General features: G+C 31.7%; 1 protein-coding gene across 3 annotated transcripts in view; it reads right to left on the reverse strand.

Moving 5' to 3' along the window:
* Window positions 1-3,064: 3,064 nt before the first annotated feature.
* LOC135126592 (uncharacterized protein) overlaps window positions 3,065-18,456 on the reverse strand; it is a 41,017-nt gene continuing 25,625 nt past the window's right edge. The window contains exons 2-5 of one of the 3 annotated variants that reach the window (XM_064052622.1): window positions 10,180-10,310; window positions 9,961-10,104; window positions 3,825-4,017; window positions 3,065-3,582 (exon numbers count right to left, since the gene is read on the reverse strand). In XM_064052622.1, the coding sequence (XP_063908692.1) occupies window positions 3,857-4,017; window positions 9,961-10,104; window positions 10,180-10,273 (399 nt within the window). In that variant the 5' untranslated portion in view covers window positions 10,274-10,310 and the 3' untranslated portion in view covers window positions 3,065-3,582; window positions 3,825-3,856. The other 2 variants (XM_064052620.1, XM_064052621.1) reach the window with 2 other exon arrangements.

Here is an 18,456-nt window from a genome sequence, read left to right on the forward strand (position 1 = left end):
GGGACAACAGACGGACAGACGGACGGACAGACGGACAGACAGACGGAAATGGGAGACCTATTTCTTCGTCTTCTAGGGGTCATGAAAGATCGAGAAAACGTAAAAGTAGAGAGTCGGCCGACGGACTCGATTACAATACTTCCTTTGCTTACGCTCGGGAAGTAAAAATTGAAAAATCAAAAAATTAAAAACTGAAAAATCGAGAAAGAAACATTGAAAAACCGAACAATTTAAAAATTGAGAAATCGAAGAACTGCAAAAAAAGAAACTCAAATTGGAATAATTAAGATGTCAAAAATTGGAAAAGGAAAAATTGTAACCTTAAAAATGAAAAAATTTGAAAATTTAAAAAGCAGAAAAATCGAACAATTGCAAAATTGAAAATCAAAAATAGTAAAAACGAAACTTGAAACACCGAGAAATTTAAAAATTGTAATCTTAAAACTTGGGAAACTTAAGACTTCGATAATTGAAAAAACTGCAAATTTAAAAAATTAAAAAAAAAGAAACTGTAAAATCGAGAAACTGGTTAATAAAAAAACGAGAAATAGAAAAATACGGAAAACAAAATTTTCTAGAAATAGAAAAATCGACAAATTCTAAAATTCAAAAGTTGAAGAATGTCAAAATAAACATCGAAAAACTGTAAAAATAAAAAATCGAAAACTGAAAAATTGAAAAAAAAATTAAACATTGAACAATAAAAAAAAAAATTGAAATACCGAAATGTAAAAAAAAATAACGAAAGTAAAAATCGGATAACGAAACAATCAGCAATCAGTAAATAAAAAAAATAATTGATAAATCAAAAAAAGCAAGTCTAAATCAACAAAAAATGTCCTTAGATAATTTTCGGAAGTTCTCAGAAATGGTCAAAATTTTTAAAAATTTGGAAATTTAAGCTAAATTTAAAGTTGCCTGAAAGTCCATAAAAAATATTGGGTACGGATGGCGATGAGCTGGTTCGAAAAATGCAGCCTATTGCAGGGACCAGAGTGCTTGGAAACGGCTGTATATCACCGCAATAAGACTGTAACCGTCCAATTTAGTTTGTGATAAATCAGTAATGTATTTATCAGAAACTAGTACAACAAGGATAAGAAATTGTAGACCAAAGTTTGTATATATTTTTTTATCTATATAGTTTTTCTACATTTTATTTGGTGTACTCTTAAGAAGTATTGACAGCTCGAATTTGTAATTATTTGTAACGCTAACTGAATAAAATTCGAATAATTTTTAACGTGTGCTTTAATTTTGCTTAGGTACGACTTTCGAAGTGTGTGGACTGTATGTTCAATAACATGGAAAAATTGTAACATCGAAAAGACGAAACACTGAAAAACCGAAAAATTTAAAAACCGAGAAATTTAAAAATCAAACAATTACAAAATTGTAGATTTTAAAAAAATAATAAAAACGCAAAATCGAAAATTTGTAACATTGAAACCTGAAAAAGTGGTAAATTAAAAACTGAGAAATTGAAAAAACGAATGAAAATGGAAAAACTAAAAAGCAACTTGGAAAATCGCAAAATTAAAATATCTGCAAATTAAAAAATCGAAACATACAAAAATTGTACTGAAAAATAAAAATGATAATGAAAATCGAAAAACCAAAAAATCGAAAAATCGAAAAATGTAAAAACGGAACACGGAAAAATCGAAAAATTAGCAATTAAAAAAAAACAAACATTTAAAAATCTCGAATTGAGAAAATAAAAAATCGAAGGAACGAAACAACTTGGAATTACATACGTGGAAGTACTTTGTTTTTAATTTTTCAACAAAAGGACAAACTTATTTAAAGTGACATTTTAAAAAATAAAAAAATCGGAAAATTGTAAAACTGAAAAATTGAAAAATCAAAAAATTAAAAACTGAAAAATCGAGAAAGAAACATTGAAAAACCGAACAATTTAAAAATTGAGAAATCGAAGAACTGCAAAAAAAAGAAACTCAAATTGGAATAATTAAGAGGTCAAAAATTGGAAAAGGAAAAATTGTAACCTTAAAAATGAAAAAACTGAAAATTTAAAAAGCAGAAAAATCGAACAATTGCAAAATTGAAAATCAAAAATAGTAAAAATGAAACTTGAAACACCGAGAAATTTAAAAATTGTAATCTTAAAACTTGGGAAACTTAAGACTTCGATAATTGAAAAAACTGCAAATTTAAAAAATTAAAAAAAAGAAACTGTAAAATCGAGAAACTGGTTAATAAAAAAACGAGAAATAGAAAATACGGAAAACAGAATTTTCTAGAAATAGAAAAATCGACAAATTCTAAAATTCAAAAGTTGAAGAATGTCAAAATAAACATCGAAAAACTGTAAAAATAAAAAATCGGAAACTGAAAAATTGAAAAAAAATGAAACATTGAACAATAAAAAAAAATTGAAATACCGAAATGTAAAAAAAATAGCGAAAGTAAAAATCGGATAACGAAGCAATCAGCAATCAGTAAATAAAAAAAATAATTGATAAATCAAAAAAAGCAAGTCGAAATCAACAAAAAATGTCCTTAGATAATTTTCGGAAGTTGTCAGAAATGGTCATTATTTTTAAAAATTTGGAAATTTAAGCTAAATTTAAAGTTGCCTGAAAGTCCATAAAAAAATATTGGGTACGGATGGCGATGAGCTGGTTCGAAAAATGCAGCCTATTGCAGGGACCAGAGTGCTTGGAAACGACTGTATATCACCGCAATAAGACCGTAACCGTCCAATTTAGTTTGTGATAAATCAGTAATGTATTTATTAGAAACTAGTAGAACAAGGATAAGAAATTGTAGACCAAAGTTTGTATATATTTTTTTATATATATAGTTTTTCTACATTTTATTTGGTGTACTCTTAAGAAGTATTGACAGTTCGAATTTGTAATTATTTGTAACGCTAACTTAATAAAATTCGAATAATTTTTAACGTGTGCTTTAATTTTGATTACGCACGAACTGCGAAGTGTGTGGACTGTATGTTCACCCACTTGAAACACAAAAAAGTAATACCTACCTTTCGTCTCTATTTAGTGTAGTTCAGTTGATTCGACAAAAACACGGTGGCTACAACATCGTAGGGAAACCTCCCAATATAGACTTTATTTTTGAAAATACAAAAACTAGGATTGGCACTGAGGGTCAAGTCTTGGGAAATACAGCCTACTCTAAAACAAGAGCCACAAAGCGAAAATCTAGCTTAAATATTCAAAAGCAACGGATTCCCGATTCCGGTATAGTTTTACACACAATTTCAATGCAATTGACTTAAGTAAACAAAGTGCTCTAAGTGTGAACCCGCTATTACATTTTAAAAATTACCACTACTCTAAGTACCTACATAACATTCAATTATAATTTACAAGAATACGTAAACCTTTGTACTATAGGGACAGAGGGTGTACTTCAGATACAAAATAACTCAATTTGATATAGTTGAAGTCACTAGGTCAGTAGCCCTTAATGAAGGGCAAAGGTATCATCTGTGGTACGACTGGCTCCTCGGGACTTCCATTATCCTCGGGTCAGCTGTTGGCCTCCATAGCCAGCGTGTGTGCGTGCGTTAACGCAGTCCAAAGCGGAGACCTGGAACGCATTCATCGAGTTAAATTTATCTCAAGAACGTTTTTAAATCACAGCGACTTTAATTCCGACGCGTCTGTCATTCCCCCATCACTTTCAAGTCCGAGTATAAACGAACTGGGGCTTGTTTATTAGTTCTTTTTTGCTGTGCTGACTGACAAAGCGGATGCGAGTTTCGAACTAACGGACCGGACACTTCGACGTCGTCGCTACTGTAGAAAAATTTTGGGGTTAGAGCGGCTCACCTGTCTGCACTGCACACATCTGTAACCTTATGCTATCTGTCCGATTCTCCGTCGTCGGGTGTCATCATTTCAATTACGGTAGCTTCCGGTTCCGGATCGGATCGCTCTTCTACAACTGTGTCGAGTTCCAGCGAGGGAAATCCCCTACTCATTGCCCTTTCTGACCTCAGGGAAACGGCCCTTGTGGAACGCCCTGCTCAAAACGATAGTTAAGCGAAGTTTAATTAATGGTGCGGGACTTCCATCGATTTAACGATATTTAAATTCATCTAGTAGGTGGGGTCAGACAAGTTGGCAACACTGAGATAATGAAGTTTACTCAAGCTAGCACCATCCAAGGTTAATGAGGAAAATCGTATATTTGTATATTTTAGTTTCCACAGAAGTAATTTTTCATTGTAGTGTTTATTATTTAAAATGGAAATTATTTTCTATCAATTACTAACAAATTATGTGGACAAACATTACAATATGTTGTTTTGTTCTAATTTTTATTTTTTAAATTATCCTTTAAATAATTTGAATTTGAAAAATATTCAGTCAAGAAAATCCTTAAACATAGACAACCAACGAAACGACGCCACAGTTTCCCCAACGCGCGTAGCTAATAATTCTTGCGGTTTTATCGTTTGTAAATTCACAGTTCATGTCAGGATTTTAATCGTGAACCGTTAATTGCAAATGCAAATTCTTTGTTTGAATCGCTGATAAAGTGTGGCATAATTTAACATCAGGTAAATTCTTTGTTTGAATTGTTGATAAAATTAATAATTTTCTTTGCTATCTAATTTAAATTGAGCATAAATTTTCATACTCTACAGGTCCTAACCTCACGTAATCATTTTTGTCTGCACAAATTTTACTTCACACCAGATCTTTTTTTGTTTTTATAAATCTTAATGCTTCCATCATAAACGGTCTGATGTCTAATCTTAATATCAGATAAGAACTCTTTGCTGTTTAAAATTTCACGAGAGTGTATAGCGAATTTAAATGTTGTTTATTGCTCTTTTTGGAATTTTAACACTTGTTCAGTTGTAGTTTAATATCAGAGCTATAGAAAGTGAACGTTTAAAATGGAATTGAGGTAAATAACACAGAAACACGTGGCAGAAGCGGACGGCGCGGTTCTAAGTCGAGCTGGCGGGATTTATCGCGCCATCTGCATAAGAGACACAGACCTAGAATAGAAGTCAAGGGCGGTCGGGATGACGTGACGCTATGCTTGCCGATAGGATAGAACAGAATCACCGTCGTGGTGGGAGAACAACCACAACCAGGAGCCCCAAACTCCGCTCGTGCTACAACGCGGCTTTCAATTTTTTTTTCACATGCCATTTAAGGCGGAATGTTTTGGTTATCACAATATGGCGAGCGGTTTTATAAATATTGGGGTTCAAAGTCAAAATTTTAAGTTATGTGAAAATTGTTCACATATTATTTTGGACATTCTGGAAAAAAGGTACAAATTTTCGAAAACTAAAGACCTGAAAAGCTTCTAGGAGTAGAAAAGATAAAAAATTTCATATTTTACTGAAGAATTGAGCTTTTGGTGAAGTTGTCTAAAAATTCATAAAAAATCTGGAGGGCAGATTTCGACCACCTGATTCGAAAAAGATAGCATGTTTATGGTTTCAGATGAAAATTACGACAGAAAATTAGAAATTCTGGAGAAACCGAAACATTTTTGTTCAAGATTTATTTAGCGTACTTCTGGAAAAGCTAGGTGTCCCAGAATTACGAAAAAAATAATTTTGAAAATCGTATGTCTATCCATGACAATATTTCAGGCAATAGGGTGAGCGGTTTTCGAAATATTCGAATTCAAAATCAGATTTTTAAAACACATTAGGTATACGAATAAAAATGTCTGTTGCCCGATGGGAATCGAACCACACATCTCCCACTTGCCGGGCGGATGCCTTGACCACTAGGCCACAGAGCGGATTATCTTTCTTCGCTTACCAACCTGTTATTTGTCGCCACAACCTCAAAATTTTTCACATTTTATTCTATACACTCTGGGAAAACTTCTGAATGTCGCAGTTAATGAAAGAAATTATTTTAGTAATTTTTGACGCTGCTCGAAAAAAAAAGGAATCTCATACAATGAGTATAAAAATACGAGATTTTCGAGAAGTTATCCATAAAAAATTGTGGAGGCATTGAAAATCCAGGAGCAATCCTACCATTTTTCCTGAGGACTTATTTGAGAAAAGTATGGGAAAACCAACTGGTCAAAAATTATGAAAAAAAAAAAGTTTCTTCAAAAATAATACGCCTACCAGGAACATTAATTCAGAGGAGATATGGCGAGTTGATTTCCAAATATTGTGGTTCAAAATAAAAATTTAAACTAAATATCTCAAAATTCTTCACATTTCATTTTGAATAGAGAACAGAGGATCTAGAGATCGAAATTAACAAAAGAAATTGTTTTGGCAATTTTTGACGGTCAAGATCAAAATTTATTCCGTTTTGTGGATTTTTAGAACATTTTTCCAAAAAAGTTCAATTTTTCGGTACCAATCTTTTGAAACTTTTGATAATTTTTTGTTGAAGAAGCTTCTAGAAGTTATTTTAGACTTCATTTCTTCAAAAATTGCTACCAATTTTGTAGAATCGCCAAGTGAAATATGGGAATATTTATTTAGGACTATTAAAAAAAGAATTTTCAAACCGAATATTTCAAAAAGCATGCTCTGGAACAGTAAAATATTCATATTTTTCGAAGTAGCACGTTGAGATTTACATCTCAGAATTTTTTGTTCATTTTAGAAACTCATCATATTTTGCACATTTGGAGTAGAAGGTATTCGACAAAATTTTGAGATGACGTCATCAATTTTTTGGGGGGAATTAAATAGATATATTTTGATTACAAAAACTTTAAAACGTCTGCAATATTTCAAAGTATTCAGTTTTGCAATTCTTGATTTATTCAAAAAAGTAAATTGACTGAATCATTAATTTTTTAGAGTCACCCTGTATAAGCAAATCTAAAAAATTAAATTTGCAATTTAACACCTTTGAATTTCACAAGTTTTTACAAGATTAATAAGGACCAAATTAGTTTTATCTTACCATTTGCCAAAGGATCTTATTTCAAAGCATTCTGTTTTATAGTCTCAATGTTAAATTGCAATTTTAATATCTCGAAATTTGTCACATTTCGTTTTAAACATTCTGAAAAAAAGTAGGAATTTTCGAAAAAATAAAGGTGCGAAAAACATCTAGAGATCCAAATTAGTAAAAGAAATTGTTTTTGCAATTTTTGATGGTCCTCGGGAGAAGATCAAAATTTATTCCTTTTTGTGGATTGTTAGGACATTCTTCCAATCTTTTGAAATTCTTGATTATTTTCCGACCACTTTCGACATTGAATTCAACTTCCAAAGTTATTTTAAACTTCATTTCTTCAAAAAATCCCACCAATTTTATAGAATCGCCGACTGAAATATGGCAATTTTTAGGATTCTTAAAAAAAAAAATTCAAACCGAATATTTCAAAAATCTTGCTCTGGAACAGTAAAATCTTCATATTTTGCGAATTAGCACGTTGAGATTTACATCTCAGAATTTTATTTTTTATTTTAGCAACTAATCATATTTTGCACATTTTGGGTAAAATTCGCCAAAATTTTGAGACGACGTCATCAATTTTTTGGGGGAAATAAACAGACATATTTTAATTACAATAACTTTAAAACGTCTGCAAGATTTCAAAGTATTCAGTTTTGCAATTCTTGATTTATTCAATAAAGTAAATTGAACGATTCATTAATATTTTTGAGTCATCCTGCATAAGCTAATCTAAAAACAATTGACACATTCATTATTTTTTTTGAGCCACCTGTATAAGCAAATCTAAAAAATTAAATTTGCAATTTAACACCTTTAAATTTCACAAGTTTTTACAAGATTAATAGGGGCAAAATCAGTTTTATCTTACCAAGTACTAGCCCCGCCCACCCGCCCCCTGTTTTCTCAGAAGATATGTCATTTGCCAAAATCAGTCTTATCTTATCAAGTACTAGCCCCGCCCACCCGCCCCCTGTTTTCTCAGAGGATATGTTATTTGCCAAAGGATTTTATTTCAAAGCATTCGGTTTTACAGTCTCAATGTTAAATTGCAATTTTGATTTTTTTCCAAAAATTTCGATGTTTGTTCAAAAATAATACGCCTACCAGGAACATTAATTCAGAAGAGATATGGCGAGCTGATTTCCAAATGTTGAGGTTCAAAGTCAAAATTTTAAACTAAATATCTCGAAATTTCTCACATTTCGTTTTAAATATTCTGAAAAAAAGTAGGAATTTTCGAAAAAAAAACATCTAGAGATCCAAATTACTAAAAGAAATTGTTTTTGCAATTTTTGATGGTCCTCGGGAGAAGATCAAAATTTATTCCTTTTTGTGGATTATTAGGACATTCTTCCAATCTTTTGAAATTTTTGATTATTATTTTACGACCACTTTCGACATTGAATTCAACTTCTAAAGTTATTTTAAACTTCATTTCTTCAAAAAATCCTACCAATTTTATAGAATCGCCGACTGAAATATGGCAATTTTTAGGATTCTTAAAAAAAAAAAATCAAACCGAATATTTCAAAAATCTTGCTCTGGAACAGTAAAATCTTCATATTTTGCGAATTAGCACGTTGAGATTTACATCTCAGAATTTTATTTTTTATTTTAGCAACTCATTATATTTTGCACATTTTGGGTAGAATATTTATTCGCCAAAATTTTGAGACGACGTCATCAATTTTTGGGGGAAATAACAGACATATTTTAATTACAATAACTTTAAAACGTCTGCAAGATTTCAAAGTACATATTCAGTTTTGCAATTCTTGATTTATTCAATATAGTAAATTGAATGATTCATTAATTTTTTTGAGCCACCTGTATAAGCAAATATAAAAAATTAAATTTGCAATTTAACACCTTTAAATTTCACAAGTTTTTACAACATTAATAGGGGCAAAATCAGTTTTATCTTACCAAGTACTAGCCCCGCCCACCCACCCCCCGTTTTCTCAGAGGATATGTCATTTGCCAAAGTCAGTCTTATCTTATCAAGTACTAGCCCCGCCCACCCGCCCCCTGTTTTTTTAGAGGATATGTCATTTGCCAAAGTCCGTCTTATCTTATCTAGACTCGTCCACCCCCCCCCCCTTTATTTTTTCGGAGGGTAGTACTAGCTAGTACTTGCTAAGATAAGTCTAATTTTGGCAAATGATATCCTCTGAGGAAATAAGGGCGGGTGGGCGGGGCTAGTACTTGCGCAGATAAATTGATAAATCACAAGTATAGACTCATCGTATTTTGGACATTTTAGATAGGATTCATTCGCCAAAATTTTGAGCTGATGTCATCAATTTTTTGGAGGGGATAAGGAAGTATATTTTGATTAAAAAGTTATTATGCATATCATAATTTTAAAACATCTGCAAGATTTCAAAGCATTCGGTTTTGCAGTCTCAATGTTAAATTGCAAAATGTTGTTATACAATTTTGTTTTTTTTTCCACAAATTTCGATGTCTACGGTAAAAATTTGACACAGATTCATAAACCACAAATGCAGGAATATTCATAACATAAATATAAAATTTTACAACAATAAGTAATAACAATCCAGATGGTAGGTATTCGTACTTTCAGGGGGCATGAAACGTCGAGAAAACAAAAAAGTAGCGAGTTTTTGTCATTATTATTATTATTATTATTATTTTATATTTGGAGAGTGGTGCTAGCTATGAGATTAATGGTGCTAGCCAATTTGACGGACCTTAGTAGGTGACGCCCACTAAATACCGTAACGTGATTGGTGGCTTTACAAACCTGATTAGTTAATCCTCTAACTGCATTGGTTAACTCAAAAAAAGCGCGTTTTCTGTGTGTAAAGCAACCAATCGGTGCACAATACCGTTAAAACGTGTCACGTGTTCAAGTACCTACTGTGTCGATGGGTGTGTAAAAACAAACCAATTAAGGAAAAATCTAGCCGAATGAAGAAAACTGTAACTCGTAAACGAAGGGAAAAAAGACATGAACTGAGGGAACTCAAAAAAGTATACTAGTTACCTAAATAGTGTATTGGGCTGAATCTGACAATAGAGAATGTACCGTGTTCAATATCACAGTTGCGCCTGCGAGCTTGTTCGCGTGCCAACTTCGCTCTTCTCCGCAGACAACAGATGACCAGAAGGGCCAGAAGCGGGAATCCCAGGATGCAGGAAATTATCGGCACCACCACGGTCTCGGGAGCCACTGCAAAATGACGTCAGATTTCACCAATCGGGTGTTAGCGCGTCGGCGCCAAATTCAACCCGGCCAATTAATTACCTGTCGGATAGATCAGGATGACGGGTCTCTTGTTCTGCGACCCCACGTGACCCGCAGAGGCCACCCCGGACCGGCCTTCTGCCTGGTTGGACATGTTGATAAATTCGAGGATTACCCGCACATGGTCGAATCTGAAAGAATGGGTTTTAGTTTTCAAATGTGGAACAATGAATCTCGTTTATATGATAATATGGCGCGTGACGTCACGATGACGTTTCGTCGTAGCGCGATTCCTGCTTTTGCGATGCACCATTAAGTGAAATATAAATCTTGGTGATGGATGAGTGGAGTTGATAAAGTTGAGCTGGGTTTGAGATTTTCTTTTTTGTTGCGTGTCGTCGGTAGCTTGTTGCTGGTTTTAAGGAAGACGGGGATAAATAAAAAGGCGAGCGATTTTTCAGGACGAGGAGCGAAAATTATATTAGATAATTAATAATGGAAGATGTTTTCGGGGTAAGTGCACGCTGGGGCTGAGTGAAAATATGTGAGCTCGTAAAATAACAGTCGTGTTGATTATGAGTGGGTTTAGCGGAAGTTGAAATAAAATAGTGGATGTGGCGAGAATCAGGAAGAAGTTGGGTCCACAGTCTTAATTCAATAAAACCACGACGAATCGCGTAGTCGGGTCCTCTGCAAACTGCACCACGTAATAAGTTTGTGCAGCCACACTTTAGTGTTGTTACTGTTTTTGTTTGCTTGTAAAATTCCTAGCAAACCCAACTACCCACTAATTTTCATGGCCTTGTTTCCTCAGCGTCCATAAAATGTTTCCACATTGTTATCATACTATAATGGAATTAAGCATTATTCGAGAAGCCGCCCTAAAGTCGAATATCAGCTCCATTATCAGAACTCCACCGCAATAAAACGATTCCTATAAAATCGGGTCTTGGCGTATCAGTCCTTTATCGGTACAATAAATTCCGCCTTCAACATTTCACAGTACAAAAGCAATGCTTCCGTACTTGCATTTTTTTCTAGCCTCAGTCGACCAACTTCAAAGGCAGAGTGGACTTTAACTAGTCGACCGAAAGCTTTTGTGTCAAATATTGAACGGCTCTTCAGGTGAAATTCGAGTTGGCAGACAGTCAAATTTTATTTTAAACAAAAGCTGGGATTAAATTGGAAAAAGCTGGTCGATATTTGAATAAAATTTAACTGGGTGCTGCAGCTCTGGCAATAGAACAAGTTCCGTTTCATGTACTAATTGTCAATTTGATCCTGCGAATTTGATTAAGTTTTTCAATTTTGTTTTAAACGATTTTCCAAAAAGGAACCCTGAAGGTCCTCTCCTATTGTTAAAAAAAGATCACTCGGCGCTATCAAAGGCTTTCAAATTTGTCCAAAAACAAAAGACTTCCTGAGATATTTTCAAATTCGACACTAGGGGTCCCCGAGAGAATTTTTCAAATTCTTTTAAATTAAAATACAATGGGCCCTTAAAATTCTTTCATATACTTCAGTCCTCAAGATTTTTTCCAAATTTTTCAAAAATTAAAAAGATTTCTCTCAAAATCTACTAAAAGAAAACAAAAGGGATCCCCGATGTTTTATCAGATCTTGGAAATATAAAATTCTGGATGTCTCCAAAATATTTTTCAATTTTTTTTCAAAAATAGAACATCAGTAGTCGTGATGATTTTTTTCAAATTTCTTAGAAAATAAAATACAAGACACCTCTAAGGTTCTTTCCTAGATTAAAAAAAATACACTAGGGACCTCTAAACTCCTCAAGATTTTATCAAATCTTATAAAAAAAAAATCTAGAGATTTCTAGAATATTAATTTTTTTTTTCAAAAATAAAACGGCCCCCCGAGATTTTATAAAATCTTGCAAATATAATATTCTAGAAATGCCGAAAATATTTTTCAAATTTTTTTTCAAACATGAAACACCGAACGACCTCAAAATTTGCTTCCATTTTTTTCAAAAATAAGCTTTAAGACCCCTAAGATTTTTTCCTATTAAAAAAAAGTAGAGGACCCAAATTATGCCAAAACCGAAACAAAAGGGTTCCCGAAGTTTGATTAAATCTTGCAGAAATAAAATTCTAGAGGTCCGCAAAATATTTTTCAATTTTTTTTTTAATAAAACACCAGAAGTCCTCAAAATTTTTTCAGATTTCTTAGAAAATAAAATACAAGCCATCTCTATGATTCTTTCCTATATTAAAAAAAGACACTAGGGACCTCTAACATCCTCTCGAATTTCGAAAAAAAAAGAACTCAAGATTTTATCAAATCTTGTAAAAAAATCTAGAGATTCATAAAAAAATGTTCTTATTTTTTTTTAATAAAACGGGCCTCCGAGATTTTATCAATTCCTGCAAATATAAAGTTCTAAAAGTTCCCAAAATATGTTTCAATTTTTTTTTCAAACATAAAACACCGAACGTCGTCAAAATTTGGTTCAATTTTTTCAAAAATAAGCGATAAGACCCCAAAGATTCTTTCCTATTAAAAAAAAGTAGAGGACCCAAATTATGCCAAAACCAAAACAAAAGGGTTCCCGAAGTTTGATTAAATCTTGCAGAAATAAAATTCTAGAGGCCCGCAAAATATTTTTCAATTTTTTTTTTTAATAAAACACCAGAAGTCCTCAAAATTTTTTCAGATTTCTTAGAAAATAAAATACAAGACATCTCTGTGATTCTTTCCTTTATTAAAAAAAAGACACTAGGGACCTTTAACATCCTCTCAAATTTCGAAAAAAAAAAGAACTCAAGATTTTATCAAATCTTGTAAAAAATCTAGAGATTCATAAAAAAATGTTCTTATTTTTTTTTTAAATAAAACGGGCCTCAGAGATTTTATCAATTCCTGCAAATATAAAGTTCTAGAAGTTCCCAAAATATGTTTCAATTTTTTTTTTCAAACAAAACACCGAAAGTCTTCAAAAAAATTGTTTCAATTTTTTTCGAAAATAAACTAGAAGACACCCTTAAGATTCTTTCCTATTAAAAAATCTAGGGACCCAAATTATGCCAAAACCAAAACAAAAGGGTTCCCGAGATTTTATTAAATCTTGCAGAAATAAAATTCTAAAGGTCCCCCAAAATGTTAAAAAATTTTTTTTTTAATGAAACAACAGAAATCTTCAAGATTTTTCAGAATTTTTGAAAAATAAACTAAAGCTCCCCAAAATGTTTTTCAATTGTTTTTTTTTTATAAAACAATAGAAATCTTCAATATTTTTCAGATTTATTAAAAAATAAAATACAAAACATCCCTAAGATTCTTTAGCATTAAAAAAATACACTAGGGACCTCTAAGATTCCTTCAAAATTCAAAGCGAAAGAAGTCCGCAAGATTTTATCAAACTTTGCAAAAAAAATCAATATATATATTTTTTTCAAAACAAAGGGGTTCCCGAGATTTTATTAAATCTTGCAGAAATAAAATTCTAGAGGGACCCAAAATATTTTTCAGTTTTTTTTCAAACATAAAACACCTTCAAGTCTTGAAGATTTTTTCAAATTTCATAGAAAATAAAATATAAAACACCCCTAAAATTCTGTCCCATATTAAAAAAATACACTAGGGACCTCTAAGATTCTCTCAAACTTCGAAGTGAAAGGAGTCCTCAAGATTTTATCAACCCTTGCAAAAAAAATCTAGAGGTTCTGAAAATGTTTTTATTTTATTTTTTAGGGTTAAAGGGGCCGCTAAAATTTTATCAAATCTTGCAAAAATAAATTTCTAGACTTCGCAAAATATTTTTCAAATTTTTTTCAAAGATTAAACACCGTACGTCCTCAAAATTTGCTTCAAAGTTTTTCAAAAATAAACTACAGGACACCCTTAAGATTCTTTCCTAGTAAAAAAACTATGGGACCCAAATTATGCCAAAACCAAAACAAAAGGGTTCCCGAGATTTTATTAAATCTTGCAGAAATAAAATTCTAGAGGTCCCCAAAATATTTTTCATTTTTTTTTTCAAAAATAAAATGCAAAACACCCCAAAGATTCTGTTCCATATTAAAAAAATACTCTAGGGACCTCTAAGATTCTTCCAACCTTCGAAGCGAAAGGAGTCCTCAAGATTTTATCAAACCTTGCAAACAAAAATCTAGAGGTCCCCAAAATGTTTTAATTTTTTTTTTTAATAAAACTGGCCGTCAAGATTTAACAAATCTTGCAAACATAAATTTTTAGAACTTCCCAAAATATTTTTCAAATTTTTTTCAAACATAAAACACCGAACTTCCTCAAAATTTGCTTCAATTTTTTTCGAAAATAAACTACAAGACATCCCTAAGATTCTTTCGTATTAAAAAAAAAACTAGGGGACCCAAATTATGTCAAAGTCGAAACAAAAGGTTTACCGAGATTTTATTAAATCTTGCCGAAATAAAATTCTAGAGGTCCCCAAAATGTTTTTCAATTTTTTTTTTCAAAAATAAAACACCAGAAGTCCTCAAGATTTTTTCAATTTTCTTAGAAAATAAAACACAAGGCGCCCCTAAGATTCTTTCCCATATTAAAAAAAAAATCACTGGAGACCTCTAAGATCCTCTCAAACTTCGAAGCGAAAGGAGTCCTCAAGATTTTATCAAACCTTTAGAGGTCCCCAAAATGTATTTCTAATATATATTTTTTTAATAAAACACCAGTAGACCTCAAGATTTTTTCGAAAATAAAATACGAGATATCTAAGATTATTTAACAAATAAAAACCAGGACAATAGGTACTCCTAAGATTCTCTTAAGGTCTGTCAAAAACGAAACAAAAGAAGTCTCCGCGAATTTATCGAATTTGGCAAAAATAAAATTCTAGAGTCCTCAAAATATTGTTCAAAAATAAAACACCAGGTATATATATATATATAAGACCACTAAGAGTTGTTCCCATTAAAAAAAAGAACAAATGGATCCCTAAGATTCTCTTAAACTCTGTCAAAACCAAAACAAAAGAGATCCCGAGATCTTATCAAATCTTGCAAAAATAAAATTCTAGAGGTCCCCAAAACATTTTTCAATTTTTTTTTAATAAAACACCAAAAGTCATCAATTTTTTTTTTTTTTTAATTTTTGTCGAAAATAAAATACAAGAGACCTCTAAGATTTTTTCCTATAAAAAAAATAGAGACCGCTAAAATTCTCTCAAATTTTGCTGATACCAAAACAAAAGAGGTCCCTAAGATTTTATCAAATTTTCCAAAAATAAAATTCTAAAGATCTCCAAAATATTTTTTTTTTAATGAAATACTTACAAGAGACCTCTAAAATTCTTTCCCATATCAAAAAAAAAGGTAGTAAGGGTCCTTAAGATTCTTTCAAGCTTTGCTAAAACCAAAATACTTAAAAGGGGTCCACGAGATTTATCAAATCTCACATAAATAAAGTAATAGGGGTCACTAAAATATTTTCCAATTTTCTTCGAATATAAAATACAAGAGATCCCTAAGATTCTTTCCTTTAAAAAATAGGGACCCCTAAAATTCTTGCTAATACCAAAACGAAAGAGGTCCCCGAGATTTTAACAAATTTTCCCAAAGTAAAATTCTAGAGGTGCCCAAAACATTTTTTTTAGTAAAATACAAGAAATCTCTAAGATTCTTTTCCATATTAAGTAGGGTACTAGGAGTCCCCAAAATATTTTCCTTTTTTTTTAATAAAACACCAGAGGTCCTCAAGATTTTTTTCATATTTCTTCGTAAATAAAATACAAGATACTTCTAAGATTATTTTACAATAAACACAAAAACACTAGGTACTCTTAAGATTTTCTTAAAAGCTGTCGAAAACAAAATAAAAACGTTCCCGAAATTTTTTCAACTCCTATAAAAAAAATAAAACATCAAGTGCTCAATTTTTTTTTCAAATTCTTTAAAAATGGTACCAAGGAACTCCGAGATTTTTTAAAAAATAAAACACAAACGGATCTAAGCTTCTTCCAGATTCTTTTAAAATTAAAGAACAACTTAAGAGTCTTCAGAAATTAAAAAAAAAAAACACAAGGTCCTTCAAGTTTCTTTTACATTTATTTAAAGAAAAATAGAATAATGCTCCACAGATTCTTAAAAATTTTATAAAAATGCCTAAAACACCAAATTTCTTTTTAATTTTTTCATAAGATGCTCCTAACATTATTTCAAATATAAAAATTACACTAGGGGTCCTCAAACTCTGAAAACACGAAACAAGGAAAATTCTTTCATATCCTTCCAAAAATAAAACACAAAATACCTCTAAGATTCTTTTACATATTAAAAAAAAATGCAATAAGGTTCTAAAGATTCTTTCCAGTCTTGGAAAAACAAACACCAGAAGTCCTCAAGGTTTTTTTTGATTTTTTCAAAAATAAAGCACAAGGGATACTTAAGATTTTTTCACATATTTAAAAAACCCACAAAAGTCCCTAAGATTACACTAGGGGTCCTTAAACTCTGAAAACACGAAACAAAAGGGGTCCTCCAGATTTTTCAAATTTTTCAAAAATAAAACAGAGGATCTGAAACTCTTTCATATCCTTCCAAAAATAAAACACAAAATACCTCCAAGATTCTTTTACATATTAAAAAAAAATACAATAAGGTTCCAAAGATTCTTTCAAGTCTTGGAAAAATAAAACACCAGAAGTCCTCAAGATTTTTTTTTGATTTTTTCAAAAATAAAGCACAAGGGACACTTAAGATTTTTTCACATATTTAAAAAACCCACAAAAGTCCCTAAGATTCTCTCAAACTCTGTAAAAACTAAACAAAAAATATCTCAGAATTTTTTTCAAATTCGTTCAAAAATAAAACACAAGGGACCCCGAAGATTTTTTCATACAATTAAAACAAGTACACTAGGGTTCCGAAGATTTTTTCATACCCTTAAAATAAGACATTGGGCATCCCCAAAAATACACATAAATTTTATCAACAATCAGTCCAGTGGTTTCCGAGATTATCTGTCTAATAAAATTTTCAACAAATGACAGACAAACGGAAACCCGAAATCTGCTTTTTCACATTTTGGACGATAGGAAACGTTAAATTTCGTCATTCGCTCAAACAATACTTCCCTAGTATCAAGTAAATTTGAATTTTTGTTTACATTGCCCGTATTTTGACATCGATATTTTTTCAAAATTCAGTCGAAGTCGAAGAAGGCACTGTTTAAAAACTTAGCAAAAGTTATTATTTTGTTAGTCTATGTCCAAAATCTTCGTGTTTAATTAACAGAACCATACTTGGAGACAGTGTATTAGTTGAGTTCCGAACATCGCATTACAATTGATTATAGGGTAAACACAACTGAAATCGAATTAATTCTGTCTAGACACAAAACGATACTGCTAATTGTTTAGACGCAGTAACCAGACTAAACTAAATATATCAAAGTACCAAGGTTTTGAAATGTTCGAGTTTACCGTTCAGTGGAATTTCACGTCTATGCACAAACTAAAAAAAATTAATTCTCCTTTAATAATGCACACTTTTGACTGACAAACAACCGCGCATTTAGAAGCCACTGATGCAAAAGGGAACGGAGATAATTTAATTTATATAATTAAAGGAGCGTTCAACAGAGCAACTAATTTTGTGGCTTTGTAGACATAATAATCACTTGGGTCACAACGTCTCCATTTATGAAAAACTCCAAACCGGCGTTCACTAGCTGCGATTCGTCATAATTGGCAAAAGTACAAGAGTAATAAACTTTTTACCGCGAATAAAATTTAGTGCACTGAGCTTGACATGTAAAACCCACCATAAAGCTCACCGTAAACTTTGAGAAAGTCGCCCAACTTTGCGCGTATCTCAGTCTAGAAGCGATGCTTTGTAATAAGAAAAAAGATCTTTTTAGGGGAACGTACACCAAATGTGTTATTTTTTAAAAAACACGTAAAATGTTTTGAAAATTCGTGATGAAATATACATAAAATTGTCGGACTTTTTAGTACATTTTTCTTGCAACTTTAGGCAAAACTTCTCCAAAGTTCTAATCGATCCTTTCCACAATGCGATCTTGTTTGCTTCTTTTGTCAACTTTTCATAACACCATTGTGAAATGGTCGTGACCTTCTGACCCTCAGACTATAACTCAAACTTAAGTTGGTTCGTCCTATATTGAATACATGGGTAACCCCCTTAAGTAAACATGGAATCTAGTTCACATGTTTCTTGAACATCACTGACAAGTCGATTTTTCATTGGTTCGCTTGGCTGCAATGTTATACGACATCCGAGCTACTGGTGCAGAAGATATCGATTTTTAAAACAACAAACAGTTAAAAAGACGTTTTCAATTCCGCGCACTGATACACAGTTTGAGCCATTAGCGGAG

This window comes from Zophobas morio, unplaced genomic scaffold (assembly GCF_036711695.1).
Source record: "Zophobas morio isolate AGI-343-1 ecotype UQ-CSIRO unplaced genomic scaffold, CSIRO_AGI_Zmor_V1 ptg000011l, whole genome shotgun sequence".
Taxonomy (NCBI): domain Eukaryota; kingdom Metazoa; phylum Arthropoda; class Insecta; order Coleoptera; family Tenebrionidae; genus Zophobas; species Zophobas morio.